The sequence below is a fragment of the Hevea brasiliensis genome, chromosome 17 (assembly GCF_030052815.1).
Source record: "Hevea brasiliensis isolate MT/VB/25A 57/8 chromosome 17, ASM3005281v1, whole genome shotgun sequence".
In the NCBI taxonomy this organism is placed as follows: Eukaryota; Viridiplantae; Streptophyta; class Magnoliopsida; order Malpighiales; family Euphorbiaceae; genus Hevea; species Hevea brasiliensis.
Genome location: NC_079509.1, coordinates 12,540,797 through 12,558,115, shown reverse-complemented (window position 1 = coordinate 12,558,115; position 17,319 = coordinate 12,540,797). Strand labels below are relative to the sequence as shown.

At 32.7% G+C, this 17,319-nt stretch overlaps 1 protein-coding gene and 2 non-coding genes across 7 annotated transcripts; 2 read left to right on the top strand and 1 right to left on the bottom strand.

The window, feature by feature from the left end:
- Positions 1-1,625: 1,625 nt before the first annotated feature.
- On the top strand, positions 1,626-1,821 carry LOC131175721 (U2 spliceosomal RNA). The gene has a single exon (XR_009145910.1). It is a non-coding gene; the product is annotated as a U2 spliceosomal RNA (small nuclear RNA).
- A 2,626-nt stretch (positions 1,822-4,447) lies between these two features.
- LOC131175768 (U2 spliceosomal RNA) lies at positions 4,448-4,643 on the top strand. Its single transcript, XR_009145958.1, has one exon. It is a non-coding gene; the product is annotated as a U2 spliceosomal RNA (small nuclear RNA).
- A 446-nt stretch (positions 4,644-5,089) lies between these two features.
- Positions 5,090-13,614, bottom strand: LOC110657831 (inorganic pyrophosphatase TTM2). Of its 5 annotated transcripts, none has more exons than XM_058139774.1 (13): positions 13,211-13,614; positions 11,110-11,471; positions 9,480-9,594; positions 9,124-9,319; positions 8,930-9,043; positions 8,620-8,793; positions 7,513-7,707; positions 6,843-6,965; positions 6,653-6,774; positions 6,374-6,497; positions 6,108-6,251; positions 5,979-6,008; positions 5,090-5,497 (listed from the first exon to the last, which is right to left on the bottom strand). In XM_058139774.1, exons 2-13 carry the CDS (start codon positions 11,450-11,452, stop codon positions 5,297-5,299), a joined length of 1,881 nt encoding a protein of 626 aa, XP_057995757.1. In that variant the 5' UTR covers positions 11,453-11,471; positions 13,211-13,614; the 3' UTR covers positions 5,090-5,296. The 5 variants fall into 5 exon arrangements, with proteins under 5 accessions (XP_057995757.1, XP_057995756.1, XP_057995755.1 ...); XM_021815211.2 differs by having other exon boundaries at positions 5,378-5,523; XM_058139773.1 differs by having other exon boundaries at positions 5,979-6,251.
- Between the last annotated feature and the right edge of the window lie 3,705 nt (positions 13,615-17,319).

Genomic DNA, 17,319 nt, shown 5'->3' with positions numbered 1-17,319 from the left:
TAATAAATTACTTCGATTCAAAATGTTTTACTAAAATTGGAGTAAAAATTATCTAAACCCTTAATCGTTTCTATACCTAGATGATGTGGGATTGCCTGCCAAGCGGCAAGTGGTGGCACTGTCTGGGTTGTTGCACATTCATTCCCCCCTCATATTAAGATCAACATTAATCCAAAGTACGTCAATAATAAATATGATGCTACCGGTAGTCTTTTTGATTTTGACCCAGATGACACATAGACCTTTAGTGAGGAAAAAAGGGTAAGGTGGATGACCTTCTGGATGGCCATTCCAACGTTCAAGTCAGTGATCTTAATTCTTTTGAGAGAGATTAAAAAATTTTTTTTGTAACAAAGAATAATAGAGATAGTATACGTAACCGAATATCCTATTTTAGCTGGTATTCATAGGCTTTTGAAGAAAACAGTCATTGCTTTGTTTACGACAGTAATCTTGGCTAAATATTAATGGATTTCCGTGATATTTGCTTTTATTATATTATATGCGGGATTATCATTCAGTCCGTAAAATCCGAGTTACATCCGATAGAGTGTTTGCTCGGTAAGGGTTTTGTTCACCGTTTTGGGTGAACAAAACTATTGTTCGGTCATTTCTTGCTCAGCTTTATGTTTAAGCTTGTCACATTGGATATGTCTTTTAACTTTTTGACTTTATTATGGGAGGGTGGTATCAAGATAGTCATGCACCTCCAGCAACAAGAACAAGGAAGCCATCTCCTCTCATTGGCAGTATTTCTATTATGGCAAATATGGAAAAGTAGGAATCTGCTTACGTTCATCAATCAAGATCAAGGTATTCAAGAGGTTATATCTCTAGCCTTAAGGTTCCATGAAGAATTCCTTGCGTCCAAAGTGCACATTCCTTCAGGCCATCGCCAGGAGCAGCAAACACCGCAGACCTGGATTTCCCCACCGCAAGATGTAATTAAAGTATATCTTGACGCTGCCATAAATAAGCATAGGGACAGAGGTGCTATTGTAGTGATTGTTAGTAACCATGAAGGCAAACCTGTAGGCTGGTGTCGCAAGCAACAGGCCGGCAATTTGAGACCCATCACCCACGGGTGATGGAAGTTATTGCTTGTAGAGAAGCCATTTTACTAGCTAAGACCAAAGGGAAGGGTGATTATTGAAAGAGATTTAGTGCTGGTCATTCAAGCCGCACAAGAACAGACACCTCCTCTAGAGATCCAAGGCTTGATCAATGACTCCTTATAGCTAGCGTCTGGTCTTTTTTCTGCAGAGTTTCATTTTGTTAAAAGATCTTGTAACAGTGCAGCTTGTGCTCTTGCATCCAAAGCACTTCATGATCATGATTTGTCCTTCATATGTAATCCTATGATGCAAGTGTAGTATTTGTATCCACAGCTGTGCCTGTTTAATTATTTGACTGAATGGCTATCTTTCCTAAAAGAAAAAAAAAAAAGAAAAAGAAAAATCAGCGTACAAAGATGAGGAATGGACTGCAGGAAAAGAGACGTAGCGAAGAAGATATAAATGAAAGGTAAGGAACGGGGCATCCGGAAACGAGCCCACATCGCTTCCACAAGACTCGACCTTGGAAAATTGCTAGTATAAAATGTAGCTGAAGTGTTTGAGCAACGCATACCTTTCTCGGCCTTTTGGCTAAGATCAAGTGTAGTATCTGTTCTTATCAGTTTAATATCTGATACGTGGACCAATGGTCCACATGATATTAAATTAATTTTTTCAAGGGAAGGGCCTGTTATGGTAGCTTGCTACTGGGGCTCTTGAGCGTCGCTCTTGTCTTGCACTACCGCAAGGGCCTGGCGCACCCTCCAATACCGTCCAAAATTTGTGAGCCATCAGTACAAAATATTCTCATAGCTTAATAATTAATGCATAAAACAAATTTTTGTTTAAATACAAGATTTTATTCTTTGTTTTCAAGTTTCGTAAAACAAGGTCTTCTTCTCTAATGAATAATTAAGTTTTACATAATTAATGTTGCACCAATGCATTGTATCAAACTTTGCTTCCTTGAGCGTAGTATACATAATCCTTGCATTGTTCTTTGATGATTGCAGCATCCGATCACTGGTGAAATAATCGTCACCTCCGCTTAAATTTAAAAAAAAAAAGGATTTGTATTTAAATAGTCAGCTCGACTTGAAAAAATGTTAATCGAGTTATATATTAAAATAATCATATATTTATGATTTCATATGATTTTTAAGTTGAATGCTTCAATTAAATATAAATCAAACGGTTTCATCTGAAGTTCCAGGCGTATAATTTCAATTATTATTTGTCAGAACTCATTATTATTTTTAGATGTAAATTGGGGGAGCTTCTAATCAACAAAAGAGTACAGGATACTGCATCCAATTCATTGAAATCAAAATTAAATAATTCAAAGTAGCGAAGATTGTTCAAAGGAATCGGAAGCTTCTCTGGTACACTTCCTGCAGCAAGGAACTTGAGAAAGAAACACATAATGAAAGACTGGGTAATGAAAAATATAAGAACAAGATATCTTAAAAAAAACAAAGCTAAGTTACCTTAAGGAATGCACATCCAACACACAACCTTTTAACATTTGACAAAAATCCAATATTTTGGTGCAAATTGATTGATTTTTCATGCCGTGAAAGTCTAGTGATTCCAGGCAGTTGAATCAATCTAATCTCCAATTCAGCTAAAAGTGGGGTATTTTCAAAGCAAATGGATTTGAAATTGCCAAAAGATGTATAATTTTTTCAGTTGAGTATTCCGAACGTAAAGACAATCAACAAAGCTACCTCCATACAATTTCAAATTTCTGAGTAGTGGGCAACTGCATATGAAACTCGCCAGCGCATCATTTGCAATAGTTATACCAAGCAACTCCAGGTTACAAAGGCTTTTGAATCCACTAAAATCAGCAGGAGGGTTGATTATACAAATTTGCAGTTTCAGGTTGATAAGATTCTGAAGAGAAAAGAATCGAGAATGCAATTTATACGGCTCACCAACACAAATACCAAGTGTGAATTCCATTTCCATAACACTTTTCCTTGATAAGAAAACCACCCATTGATCCATATCTGAACAACTTGTCATTCTCTCATAGGTTGAGAGAGCAAATTTGAGTATTGGACCATCATGATGAATGAATTTGACAACTTTATTCTCCTCAAGCATGTGCGTTTGTTCATGTTTCTTTCATAATTAACACGTTCGTCAAATACAAGATATAGCATTGTAACCCAGCTATACCTCCACCTTTTGGACAGAGCACTGGTTCTTATTGCATCTCGAATTGGCAATTTAGCAAGGATGCAATCTGGCAAGTTGCTGATAATATCAAAAGTTGATTCATGAACCTTAAAACTGCAACTCTCAACAGTGCCGCACTCACAATTCTGCCTCTTATTAATTTGCGGCTCTCCCATCAACTGGAGAAAATATCTAATATTTATAATGGCCACACAGCACATGCTTTCGTCCAATCACTCATTACCTTGGCCACAGATTCTGCTTCTCTATATAACCACCACGAAGCAAGTCCCATTTTGGAATTTGGAATTCTAAAGCAATCAACCTTTTTTTTAATTTTTTTTCCTTCCTAGTACAAGTTTTAACTTCCAATTATTTTAATTCAAATCTTAATTCAATTTTAACTTGGATTTCCAACAAATTAAGTACTAATTCATGAATATTTCCAGAAGTAGATCCGGATCATGCTTTAGGACTAATCACAAGCATTTAGTTACGTTGCTTATGCTTTGCAATAGCAAACAGACAAGTACGAAACAGTGGAAGAATATTAATCATGATTAAATCTGGTTAAACACTAAAACAATATGCAAAAACAGATGAAAAGTGCAATATCAAAAGAAACCCACTATGTTTATTAAACATGCATAAAGGGACTGAAGAAACCCTTTGAAGAAGAACAAAACAGAAGGGGTCACATACCCTATTGAAAATGTGGAGAAAGAACTTCCAGAATTGGGGGGATTAAGCGCTCTTTCTTCCTTCTTCAACCGAAGTGCTCTGTCTGTGTAGATGCTTGGATTCGAGAAACCTGAAACGTACGTGTAGGGAAGAAAGTGGACGGAAGGAAAATGAAGATAGGAGACTAGGGAGAAAATGGGACTACTGGGCTATTTGCCCTTTGTTTGCAGATAGGGGTTAGGAGTGAGTATTGATTGTTTTTACAGAAAAATCAAATCAAAACCGGCTTAACTAGATTTTTCAATTCAAAATTCCGATTAACCGATTTAGTTTTGATTATCATTTTAAGAAAATTTCAGTTAATTTTCTTGCCTCTCTTTTGTTTGGCTTGCATGATTTATTGAGTTTGAATGAAAATTTTTGAAAGTAAGGAGGGGTGCATAGGGAAAGAAACCCACATCGCTTCCATAAGACTCAAACTTGGAAAATTGTTAGTATAAAATATAGCTGAAGTGGGTGAACAAAGCATACCTTTCTCGGCCTTTTGGCTAAGATCAAGTGTAGTATCTGTTCTTATCAGTTTAATATCTGATACGTGGGCTATTGGCCCACATGATATTAAATTAATTTTTTTAAGGGGGGGGTCCGTTACAGTAGCTCGCTGCTGGGGCTCTTGAGCGTCGCCTTTGCGTTGCACTACAGCAAAGGCCTGGCGCGCCTTCCAGTGTTTAGTTCAGAATTCTGCTAGTCTTACTAAATTTACACAATTGCACATGTGATCAAATATATAATTAATCGAAAATAATTTTTTTGTTCTATACAAGAAGATACCAGTCTTTATTTACGAGTTTTCCTAAAATGATAATTGACTTATTCGTTAAAATGAAAGATATTTTCATGATTTTCAATTAATATATGGAATTATAATATCTTCCGAGTAATTTTGCATGTGTCATCTATAGAGATTTTGTAATCTCCTATTTAGAACTTGACATGACTATGATAACGTCCACTGAATGCCCTTTTGATACGAGTTCTTGAGTATCAGAATTCGTAAAAACAAATACCATAAAAACTTAATGGATATATATATATATATTTCTTACTTAAAATGTCTGAACTGTAATGTATAAAAGCAAGAAGGATTTAAAAAAAAAAAAAAACCAAACCCTTCCCACAAAATGTTTTCAAACATGAAGGCACTTAGTTGCCTCCAACACCTCCAAACAAAATTTTCTCAATGATTAATTCATTTGACTTAGCCGAGCAGAAGGGCAGTATCACAGAACGCTTACAGGGACCCTAAAGAAAAAAAATATGAAAAAAATTCTGCAGGTAGGAACAAAAATTTGAATCTATTCGAACCCATTTTGAGCTTAGAAAATCCTTCTCAACATACTGAATCCTAAAACACCAACTGACAAAATGACGGCAATTTTTGTGAATTCAAGATCAGTAATCATGCTTCTCCTGTTCGTTACTTGCCGTGATCTCTGTCCTAAACTCTCACGTAGTAGGTTGCTTAAAGTATCTAACTGATGCATGACTTGCCGTTGACCCCGCACAATGCCAGATATCTGCTTCACATGGAAAGATAAAATAACTGATAGGCAAGTCAACAAGAATGAAAGATCCTCCAAAAACCAAGCACATGTTAGAAGTGTGCAAACATGCAACTTAACCGTTGAAATTATCTTCTTATCTGATGATAGAACAAGTGAAAATTATCTGTGTCAACTTCCCTCAAGTTTATTGACGAGTGAAAACTCTCTCTCTCTCTCTCTCTCTCTCCCTATATATATATATATATATAATTTCAATTATTTCTTCGAACTGCAAGTTATGCAAAAACTTTGTTAGACACTCAACATCCTATATCAATATGGAAACTACAGCGTGGCAAGTCAACACCAAGCAGTCTACCATCTCAGTCTCATCTGCAAATTTGGGAACTTCACTCTCACATCTTAACATAGAAATATGCAACTTAGAAAATAATACATCTGAATAAAAAATAAAAAATAAAAAATAAAAAAGAAAAGGGGGTTTGAGTAGTACCTCTTCCATTAATGGTGACTCCTTAGCCAACTGAGAGGAAGATGAGGAATTAGGCATTTTGGATCCAGTCAAGGAACCATTGCTTAAACCAGAGATGAAGTAAGACGTAGGAGCAGAGCCATTACATACTTCAGTTTGGAGACCCAAGTTTTGCTGGCTGGAAGAACTTTTGTTGATGTTTAATTTGGAATTTAGCTCTTCAATACGGGTTGTGAACTCATCCATTCTATCATTTAGTGAGGAAATCTGTTCTGAAAGTTGAGTGAGGATTCCCTAAAGGGAACAAGGGAAGAAGAAAACAGTTGAGATTGACAGAAGAAGGCATTTGAGTTCTACAGCTTCATTACAGCGAAAAATGATCAATCAGTTGAAAAATAAAATGATCCCTGCAATACCTGGTTTGCTAGCACTGCAGTTGACTCTGGGTTTCTCTCAATATACCTTCGGTTATTTGCAGCAAGTCCAGTAAACTTGGATAAGTTCTTGTCCCTTTGACTTGAATATGAATGTGACATACCACTGCTTGATGCAAATAATTACCACTCTATTAGTCTCATGGCAGCTAGCTTTTGAAGGATGTTTCAACAACATAAATAAATATGATAAAGAATAAGCAATAGAACAAAAGGGTTTTTTGGAGCTCCAAAGAAATATTGTGGTATTGGTGATTGCACCTTTTGAGATTCTTGTTTCTTATTGCAACCCTATCAGCAGAGGCTCGGAGAAGTGCTTCTTTGGGGCTGAAGACCAAATCCTTATCTAGGCTGAGTTTTGTCTTCAAATCATCTGGTAAAGCCTGCATAATGATCAGATCAGAACTTACCACGTGGGAGAAGTCATCATAAGTATTAGACATTTCCATACCATAACTTCATCTACAAGCTTTTCTAGTTGAATCTGTTCTATATAGGTACGTGGTACATATGAGCCTTCCAAACCTAGCTGCTCTGCAACACATCTCACAACTAAGCGATCTCTTCCTTGAACCTTTTTGAAAAAACAACCAAGAATGTGAGGTTTACACAGTTTATATGCAAACTACTAATGAGGCTTTTGGTAGCAATAAAGATGAGCAATTAAAAATTGTCTACATCATTATAATTAAAGAGTGAAAAATTCCCTATGCTTTCAGATGATTGATAACATGAGCCATTATAACAACTAATCCTTGCTGTCATTGGCAATGCAAAACAGATAGATTTAACATCACCTTTAATAAGTAACTGCTACGTAATAGTAGCTTATGACATAAGCTCTGAGACAGAATTTGGAATAAAAAACAAGTGGACTATGGATAATATAAATTATAAATAGTGAGAACATCCTAGCCTATTTCTTTATTTCAATATTACAAAAAAAAAAAAAAAGGAAAGAAGAGTACAATAAACTGTGACTAAGCATTAGAAATATGGAAAAATTGTCAATGTACTAGTGTTTTCCACCCTGAAAGAACTTACATTTACGTAGAAATACTTCATAAATATGCATTCCTAAATCCTAAGTAGATGAATCCATAGAAATTATTTACTTGTACCTGAACATACTGACGATTTAGTTGTTCTAGCCAATCAATTTTCACACACACTCTATCACTAATGAATACATGGCTGCTTCTTTTAAGGATGGTTGCTATTGTGTATCCCAAGGCCATAAGCCCACCAAGAAGCCGCACGCTGACTTCAAAAGTAATCCTTGGTGATATAACAAACGGAGTATCTGTTACCCATTCCTGAAATTGAGAATTATAACAAATTATATAAGATATGGAAATAAGTTTTTTCCCATTAAAACGAGAAGCTGCCCAAAATCCAAATTGCCACAAAAGAACTATGAATTTGTACTAAAGAAGTTTATACTATTTTTAGTAGTCATATTAATAACACACATACGCGGGACCTTTAAGATTTTCTTAGTTTATCCTAGGCACAATTTTATCCATGGTCATTAGTCTTATCAGTAATTTCAATACAGTCAATATACTTTAATTTGTACCAGAAAAAATTTTAATTTATGTCTCAATAACTTTTGGCCAATTTCATTCAAATGAATTTCAGTCAGACTTTTTATGTGATAGTCAAATGAGATTTTCTTAGTATAAATATACAATTAAAATTGGGCCATAGGACTTCTTGTAGAATTTCTCAATAGTGACCTCATCGAAACACAATTTAAAGTCAAGTGATTCTACATCAAAAATTGAATGTAAGTGATTTCAATTAGTTATAAATCCATGATGATAGGTGAAACTAACGGATATCCTATATGCCAGCATACATTAACATCTGAACCACTATGTTTGGAACCAAATAAATTAGCAACATAGCTTGATATATTAATCATATGCTGTCTGCTGAGTTCACATTCATCAAATGCTGAACTCAAGGATAAAAAGGTATGATGTACATATCCTTATAGAATACAAACATCATCATTACAATGTGGGCTGAGGCTGGCTAAGAGACTGTCCTCGTTTTGTGCCATTCAGAAACATATAGAGGCAATTTCTTTCTAACAGTGTGCAACAATTAAATTTATGTTTCTTAATACGTATTTCTAAAATTTATCAAAGTATACAAGGTATTCAAGTTTACCAGAACCAATAATTGTAACAGAAAGGAAACTGAAATTCTGAAGGGCAAACCTCAAACATAAGATTGTATTTTCCATCTTTATTCCTCATTCTCAGATATGATTGGCAAGATTCAGGATCTTCACCAGGTGGTAGAAGATATATATCATAAGTCTGCTCTGTTGTCTCTGTATGGTCTTCAGAGAGGACAGCCTTGATCTGATCCACCATCACCTTCTTTGCCGACTAAAATGAAAATAAGTACTCAAGACATCAGTATAAACAAAAATAAGGCAACAAATAGCTATTGATTGGCCCAGTGGGAAAATTGTGAGCAAAATTAAAATAAAATAGCTCAACAGCAATCAAAGCGGAAAACAACCTTCAATATGTAAGTAGGACTCTGGAATCCAGAGAAAGGGTTGAATTTGTTTATGATTTTTATATGTGCCGTGTGGAGATCTGGCTCAATAAAAGCTTTGTACATTGGATACACCTGCAATAAAATTTAAGCTGAGTACTTGAAAAGCAGTATTATACAGAAGAGGTTTTAAAACATATTTAACAAAAGCAAACCGTTTCAGATATCTGCTGGATAATTTCCTCTGGTGCTTGGCCAGCACGTTGGATGTCTCGTAGAACCCGTTTTACAAGGTCAAAATGAACTCCCCCAGTCACTGATACTCGAAGGTCTAGCATAGGTCGCAGCTTTTCACTCAAGGCATAGATTCCCTCAATAATCACTATACGAGAAGTTGGGACCTCAACCGTCCTATCACAATTGCACGCCTTAATTAGGTTTACATAAAAGCCATATATGGAAAAGTACATATGATTGTAAACTTGATCGCTTTTAGAAGGATAATAACATGACCTTCTGAAAGGTACAACTATCTGTGCCTAACTACATATCAAAGGAAGCAGTGGTTAACCTGTATCCAATGCGGGAGCTAGACTTGAAATCATAGATTGGAATCTCAGCTGATTTTCCTGCCTTTAAATCATGGACATTCTTGAGCAGTGTGTCATAATCTGTCAGGCGTGGATCTGTTCAAAAACAGCATTAGAACCAATAGCTCAACAATGCATGCTCTGTCTCAATTTCAAACAATTGGTTACTCTAACTATGGCTCATAACAGTCTAATTCCAAACTTTAACCGTGATAAGGTGGGTCATAATCAAATTATCTCCTGATGCAGAGTGAAGACTACATACTCCAAACTTTTTGCAGAAACTTTCACTTCATTTTAACCACAAGATGAAAATATGAGACAAAATTTGAAGGGACAAAAACAAGTTGAAGATTCTTTCTCATGGTTAGAAGTACCTATCATATGCTCAAACACATGTCATAATTGAAAGCATGTTTGAAACAACAAATCAAAAGAAAAAGTTTCCCCAGTCTCAACACACCTCATATTTCTGTAGGTCAACTCTTCCTAATTCCTTCCCAAAGCCCTATGCTCCAGCAACATCAACAACCAGCAAGCCAAACCTTGTTTCACTCTCATAACACCAAGACTAGAGAACCACTCTATTTAACGGTTAATTCTCTCCGTTTCCCAGAGTACTGCTTTCCCAAGCAACCATTATCTCCACAAACGCTGCTCAAATCCCACACAGTGCCCTCTCACATCCATATATTCACATATTTAAAAAAGATTTCTAGAGAGTGAAATGGCACTGAGGAATATGATATATTATGGCAGTTGAGAATAAATTTGAGAAAACAATTTAAGCTTTATTGACTAGCAAAGCATTTAAGGCACTGATTATTACCACTAAAGAACAAAAATATCTAAAATTCCATAATAACATGTTCATATATAAACCAAAATATCCATAGATCCAATCTCTATTCTATAGTGCAGATGTTACCTAATATATTATGCCCAAAACTTACATTCTCAAACTAAAACCAGTTATCAACTAATTCAAATCAGGATTTGTGGACAAAGAAATCAAAGACAACTGTAAGTTCATGCTATCAGATAGCAAACCAGCAAAAGCAGAGGTAAGAAAAGGTAGATTTCTGAATTCCAAACCCCCTTAATCTCCATTAAATTGGTCATTTTTACAATAATAAAAAAAAGATACCAAAAACTTACCTGTTAAATAGTTAAAGCACAACGGAAATTTATACTCTAAGCTATTGAATATGATAGAAGAAAGAACAGAGTTGATGCAAACACTAAGACTTGGACACATTCTAGACAGGATATCTGGAGTCAATAGAATAGATTCTACATGGTTACAGACAGTCTTACATCATTGACTGGTATAAATTCATGCCAGGGAAAAATAGCACTTTAGCGCATGAATTATTTTATCCTCTAAGCTATATAATTTCTATAATAACAAGAATATTATCATAGTATGGTAAAAAATGTGACAAAATAGATCTTTCCAGCGAATTTATCAAAAGATAATAAATAAATATCTTGCAAAAGCTGTCTAAAAAAATGACGAGGCGACATCTTTGACATTATATTTAATTAAAACTGTTCAAAAGAATACAAGGTTTCAAAAGGAAAGCTTAAATGAGTTGAAAGATAAATCACCATCAAAATTGCCGTCAACAATTCGGCTAGAATCATTGTAGTTGTCCATTGAAATGACAGCAACACTGGGCATGAAGTTGAGTACCTTCTCTGTGAAAACAGTCTTCCCAGCCCCTGAAGGACCTGCTAATCCTACCAGTATTATTCCATCATTGTTTTGGGCCAACAACTGGCATGCACGGATAAATAAAAAAAATCCTTTCTCAAATGTATAAGTCTGTTGAATTGGAAAAATCTCATAGCGATCACAGTCCTTTCTCTTAACCAATTGGACCTGGTCTTTCAAGAGCCCATGCCTTTTCTGGTGTAATTCAGCACTAGAATTATCTTGATCCATCATCATAAGAATATGCTAACCCCCTCTGATTGAAAGAAAAATGAAAATGCAGCAAAATAAATAGTATCAGTGAGAGAGAAATAAAGAGAGAGAGAGAGAGAGAGCACAACATGCAAGAAAAAGTGGGGAGATAATGATTGAATGACACGATGAAATTTAACACAGAAAATAAAAAAATTTAACATAAAAAAGCAACAACATAACTAAAGAATGTAAAAGAACAGTAAGAATTAAAAAATGGTAACTATACAATAAAAAAGATCATCCATATAAAAACAATGTGCTTAATAGCCAAAGTCTAAAGCCAATGAGACCTTGGTCTAAAACTAGACTGGGTTGAGGCCTTAGGACGAAGAGGTCCAAAGTTCAACTCTCACCATTGTTGGTTTGGACTCTTATATTTCATTGTTTACTTTGTATCAGCAAATGTACTTTGGCTTTGGCCAGCTTCAATTTTAATTAACATAATTAAGATGCATCTTATAATCATATCTCTGGTTAAAAAAAAAAAGTGAATAAGAAGACCATAAGATGCATAGAAATAAAATAAGAAACACTAATTGGAGTACAGGAATATCCAGTTGAAATGATTAATTTCTTTATGCATAGCATCTCCGTATCCAAGCTGGTCATTCAAATGGAAACTATTGCAATCACAATAAGACAATAATTGGAAAGAATTAATAATCATACAAATCATGAACCATAATGACCCCATCTCTATTCTATCAATAATGAAACAGAATGACCCAATATTTTGAAAGAAATCAAAAGACCTCCAAAGTAGTAAAGATAAGTACAAGTTACAATAATAGATTCTCAAATCATCCTTTGGAGCAAATCTTGTTAGTTATTTCAGCATTCATCTGCAGTACAAATATGGAACTAGGCCTAGCTGATGCTAGAGCCTTACAGTTCAAAGACCATTTAAAATGTGGCTGGCTTCATTCTAAGCTTCTTTTCTACGACAGCATTCACAAATCACATAAGTAGCAATGCCATAATGAAAAAAAAAAATTGCAAAATGTCTAGCTCATATAAAACAAAGTTACTGATGAATCTGCCAGCATAACGCGAACAAAGTGAAATTAATTCTTCGGGTTGTCTGCAACAAGAACATGGAAATTTATAGGGACTTTCTAATTATTGCTAGAACTAAAACAAGTCACTATCAACACCCTAATGCCAAATTACAAGATTAGATCACATTAATGCCACATTTAGCAATATTTACTTTAAAAAGATGCCCCAAGGATGAAAAATAAAGGCCACTTCAACTTTGTGACCTCATGTAAATCAAAAAACCAAAAACGGTGATTTAAAAGGTCCCAGAAAAAAACTTAACCGTATGCCTTAGTACAAAAATAAGATAAATTTTGATCCAAATTACCCATCATTGTGTAAAAGCTAAAAACAGAATCATTACGAAAAACAGAGGGCAAAGTGAAATCGCAATATACACCAAAGACCTGATTAGAAAATCATTGAAACCCCAGGAAACAAGGATAAACCTCAGTTCCAACAACTTCTACGGACACAATATGACATCATATCGAAGCAACCGTCTGATCAAACACACAAATCAAGTGATCAAAACAACGATTGCAAATATCACAAATGGCAAAACCAACAATACCCATAAGGCAAATGGATCAAAATCAGAGAAGGTAAGCTAAGAGATTGAACAGTAAGAGCACTAACCAAATCACAGTGAGTTCAGTTTATTTTATTGGCAATGAGTCACAGGAAGGTCTAGCAAATTACCAATAAACAAGAAAGACCTATGCGGCTACTCGAATAAAGGCCGGTTTCTCGATATAATGAAGATATTTTCTTTCCTGGAACAGAAAAGTATCTGATTTTTTTATGACTTCTTTTTTCTCAAGAAAATTTGTCTTCCAGAAAATCTGCAATAAAACTCGATAAAGGCACAGAGGCCAGATGAGAGAGAGACAGAACGAGAGAGAAACGAATGTGTTTATATAGGGCACTTTAATTTAATTTTAATTTATAATTATAATTATAGATTTTCGTGTTCCACCATAAACACCAGTCAGTGTCGAAGTAGAACTCTTCTACTCGTACCACAACCCCAACCCATGATATTTTGCACTTGTTTCAGCCGCAGAGGGTCGCTTAGCTAGGCCTCTAAGATCTGCGAAGTTTCAGGAAGATGGCACGGGTCTTGGATTTTAGATTTTGCTAAGGGTCGGTCATCAAATGGCAATTATCCGATTTTCTTTTTTTATTCATATTTTAACCAGATACTGTGTATTTTCTTTGGGGAAAAAAAAAAAAAAATATATATATATATATATATATGTACTGTGTATTTCGGTTTAGGTGTGATTTGTCATATTTTAACTAAGTTCTCAGGTGGATTGTCAATACTTAATTTTTCATTATAATTTTTTTTATTTAGCCTAAATTTGGTAGGACATAATTTTGATTATTTTGTATGTTTGTTAATTTATTTAATTATTTAAAATTAATAATATAATGAAAATTTTATAATGTAATAATTATAATATAATTATTATTTTATATAAAAATACATATAATTATGATTATATATATATTTTTAAATTATTATATCTACCATCTAAATTCTTGTTTGATACTATTTATGATTCTAATAGTTGTTAGTTATTTTAATAAATATTAATTCTTTTAGTAATTATTGATTGTTAGTGATTAGCTATTTATACAGTGATTTAAAGTAAAAATATTTGATAAAAATAGTTATTATAATAGTAATTAAATATAAAAATAATAGTATTAACTTTCGTTAAAACACTTTTTCAACTTCTAAAAGTTATGAACCACTTTATCAACCTCTAAACACTAATATAAATATTATACCACTAAATAATATAAATATAAAAAGTAGTATTAAACATTAACTTATAAGCTATTAACAAATAGTGTCTATCCACTATTAACATCATTAATCTCGTATATTGGTCAATTTTAAATTGTAGAAAGATCGAATTTGAACTAGATCATAAGGTCAATTCGATCCATATTGAACTAACCCAATTCCCTTTTTTTTTTTTTTAGGAGAAGAGAGAAATAATTTGGTTCAATTTGAATCCATAAAACTTTGGGTTTATCTAATTTTGTGTTAGACTAGACAAGTTTCTACCCATTTTTTAGGTTTGAATTGAATCATAATATTGCCACCATCGTCACCATCATTTGACCAGCTATAAATATAATTATGGTCTCTTTTTTATTATTATCACTATAAATAAATTAAATATTAAAATAAAAATTATTAACATGGTACATACTTTTATTTTTATTTTACAATTAAATATAAAAATAATAATTAAATTACATTATCTATGTCTTTATTACATGATTAATTAGTTATACTAAAAATAACTTTAGTTTAAATTAAGTATTTATATTAAAAATAATATATTTATTATTTTAATTATGTATTTGTCTCAATTAATTTTGTATAAATTTAAATATAAATGTTTCAGTAAAAAAGAATTATGATACAAATATTTAATTTTAAATTTATTAAATCTAATTTTATAAAAATATGGAAGCTGCACAATTAAGCATTGGAAGCTGCACTTTCAAGAACAGAACATTGTTGGTTCCTAAATTAAATCGGATCGAATGTTGCTTTCTTGTAGCTTCGATGGTTCAGTTTCATGTGCCATTAGAGGAGATGTCCAAAACTACAAGGAACCTCTGCCCTTCACTCGTTATCTTGGGGAATATGGCTTTGCTCAATGCCTCATTTGAGTAACCATACTGGTTGACATGGCAAGTGGCAATACTAATAATCAAAACTATACATATGAATATATCTTTTTGTCTTTATTTTTTTAATAGAATATATATGAATTTTTCCTCCGAAATATATATATATAAAAAGTAGAACTAATAAATGGATAAAATAAATACAGATATTGAATCTATCACTCTTAATTTTATAATTATTTTATGAAAAATAATGTATATATAAAAAATATTTTTTATAATATAATGTTAAATTAATAATATATATTTATTTTATATATATATAAATATTTTTATATTTTAATAAGATTATTAAAATTTAAAAAATATAAAATAAATTTTTAAACATAATTAATTTTTATTTTAATTCAAAAATATTTTTTATTAATTAATTTTTTTATATTTAAATATTAAAAAATATAAAAAAATATTTTTAAATAATATTTATCGTAAAAACAAACAAAATCTTAGTTAAAATATAAATTGGTAGGCTTAAATCCACCATGCCTTGAGTGTTGGTTTTGGGGCCAATAAATAAAGAAGAGAATAAAGCGTGAAAATGGGTCAATTGCAGTCTTGTCCCAAAAATCACGAGGATTGAAATTGGTGATTCCAAAGTGCAATTGGCTTTTGTCTTCGTGCTGTATTGAAAGTAGGGCCAGTTTTTCACAATATCCTTGAATAACAAGATTACGATTTCTTTCAATTTCCGTCCCTTTTTCCACTGTACATTTGTTCCATTTCCATTGGCTTATGGGATAAGTCCCCCTTTCATCCCCACTTCTAGTGGGTAGGGATAGATAGATCACGAAAGTGACCTTTCGTACCTTTAATTTACGCCAACGAAGGGAAAATAGAGAAAACAACAATCATGAGAACTAAATTTCGCCACAATTATTTAGAGATGAGTTAATAATATTAATCTCATAAAATAAATTAATCAGTAAATAAATTAAGAATTATATAACAATATAATCTATTTATTGAATATTCTTTCTTTTATATAATATTTTTTTTTATAAATTATTATTATTATAAAATTGAGAGTTATATTAACATAAAACAAATTTTAGTTGACATTTTTTAAAGTAAAAAAAAATAAATAAATAAAAGAAGAAGAATCTGTATTCAACACCACATCCACAGACTGAGCTCACAAATTTGCCATTTCTCCGTCCTTTTTTCCTCTTTATTCTCTGTCCTTTTTTTTCCCTTTATTCTCTGACCGATTCAAAGATTATTATTGGCCACTCATCTACTCAATTGATGAGACAATTTGATATGATCGTAACTCACTGGGAATCTAATCATCCACCAACTTCCATAAAAATAATGCTCCAAATTACGTCCCTAGCCTTCCACACATATCATGAAATGTTCGATCATTAGATTATTAGCTAAGTGATTAAATATTTATTTTATAAAAATTATATTTTAAATATCAGTATTTCTCATTCCCTCTTTTCCCCTCCTTTTGAGAATATTTTCGTTGCTTTCACCTCTTAGTCATGTTATATAGTTGTAAATAAAAATTAATAAGATTTTAAAATGACAAATGTGCATGAAAATTTTATCATGGTAATAAATTTCATTAAAAGAACATAGCACAATATGGATTCTAATTAAACCAAAATTATTGATATATATATATATATATTACACAATTTCTTATGCTTGAATCCAATCGAGAGTGGTATTTAAATAAAATTCTTCTAATTAAAATTGACTTTAAAAATCTAGTAAATGTATTTATTAAATAAAGTATAATTTACAATAATACCAAAAAATAATTGGAAAAATGGGTAAATAGTCCAATTTGTCTTTGTAACGCAAATGATTAAAAATAAAATAAAATATTGACATATATTAAGTATTAAATTAAAAAAATAAAGAAAGGGCCAACCCAAACCAAAGTGGAGCTTGTGCAAGTTGGGCTTGTTGACATTACCTGGAGTTTTTCACGACCTTTTTCTTCTCAGCTTTTCACGTTCTTTCTCGTTGGAGTGCTTACTGCTCTTAGTACCATTTTATTAGAAGAAAAAATGGGATTGTGGGGCACGAATCAAAAGGAGTTTAATTTTATGTACTTAAAATGAATCAAAGGGAAATGCAAC

Bases quoted from the DNA above. Each gene is read 5' to 3' on its own strand.
- LOC110657831 (XM_058139773.1), bottom strand. From the start codon at position 11,452: ATGATGATGGATCAAGATAATTCTAGTGCTGAATTACACCAGAAAAGG. The intron at 6,775-6,842 runs GTATGGAAATGT...ATCATTATGCAG, and splicing joins AGCTTGTAGATGAAGTTATG to GCTTTACCAGATGATTTGAA. The intron at 6,498-6,652 runs GTGCAATCACCA...TGCATCAAGCAG, and splicing joins AGAAACAAGAATCTCAAAAG to TGGTATGTCACATTCATATT.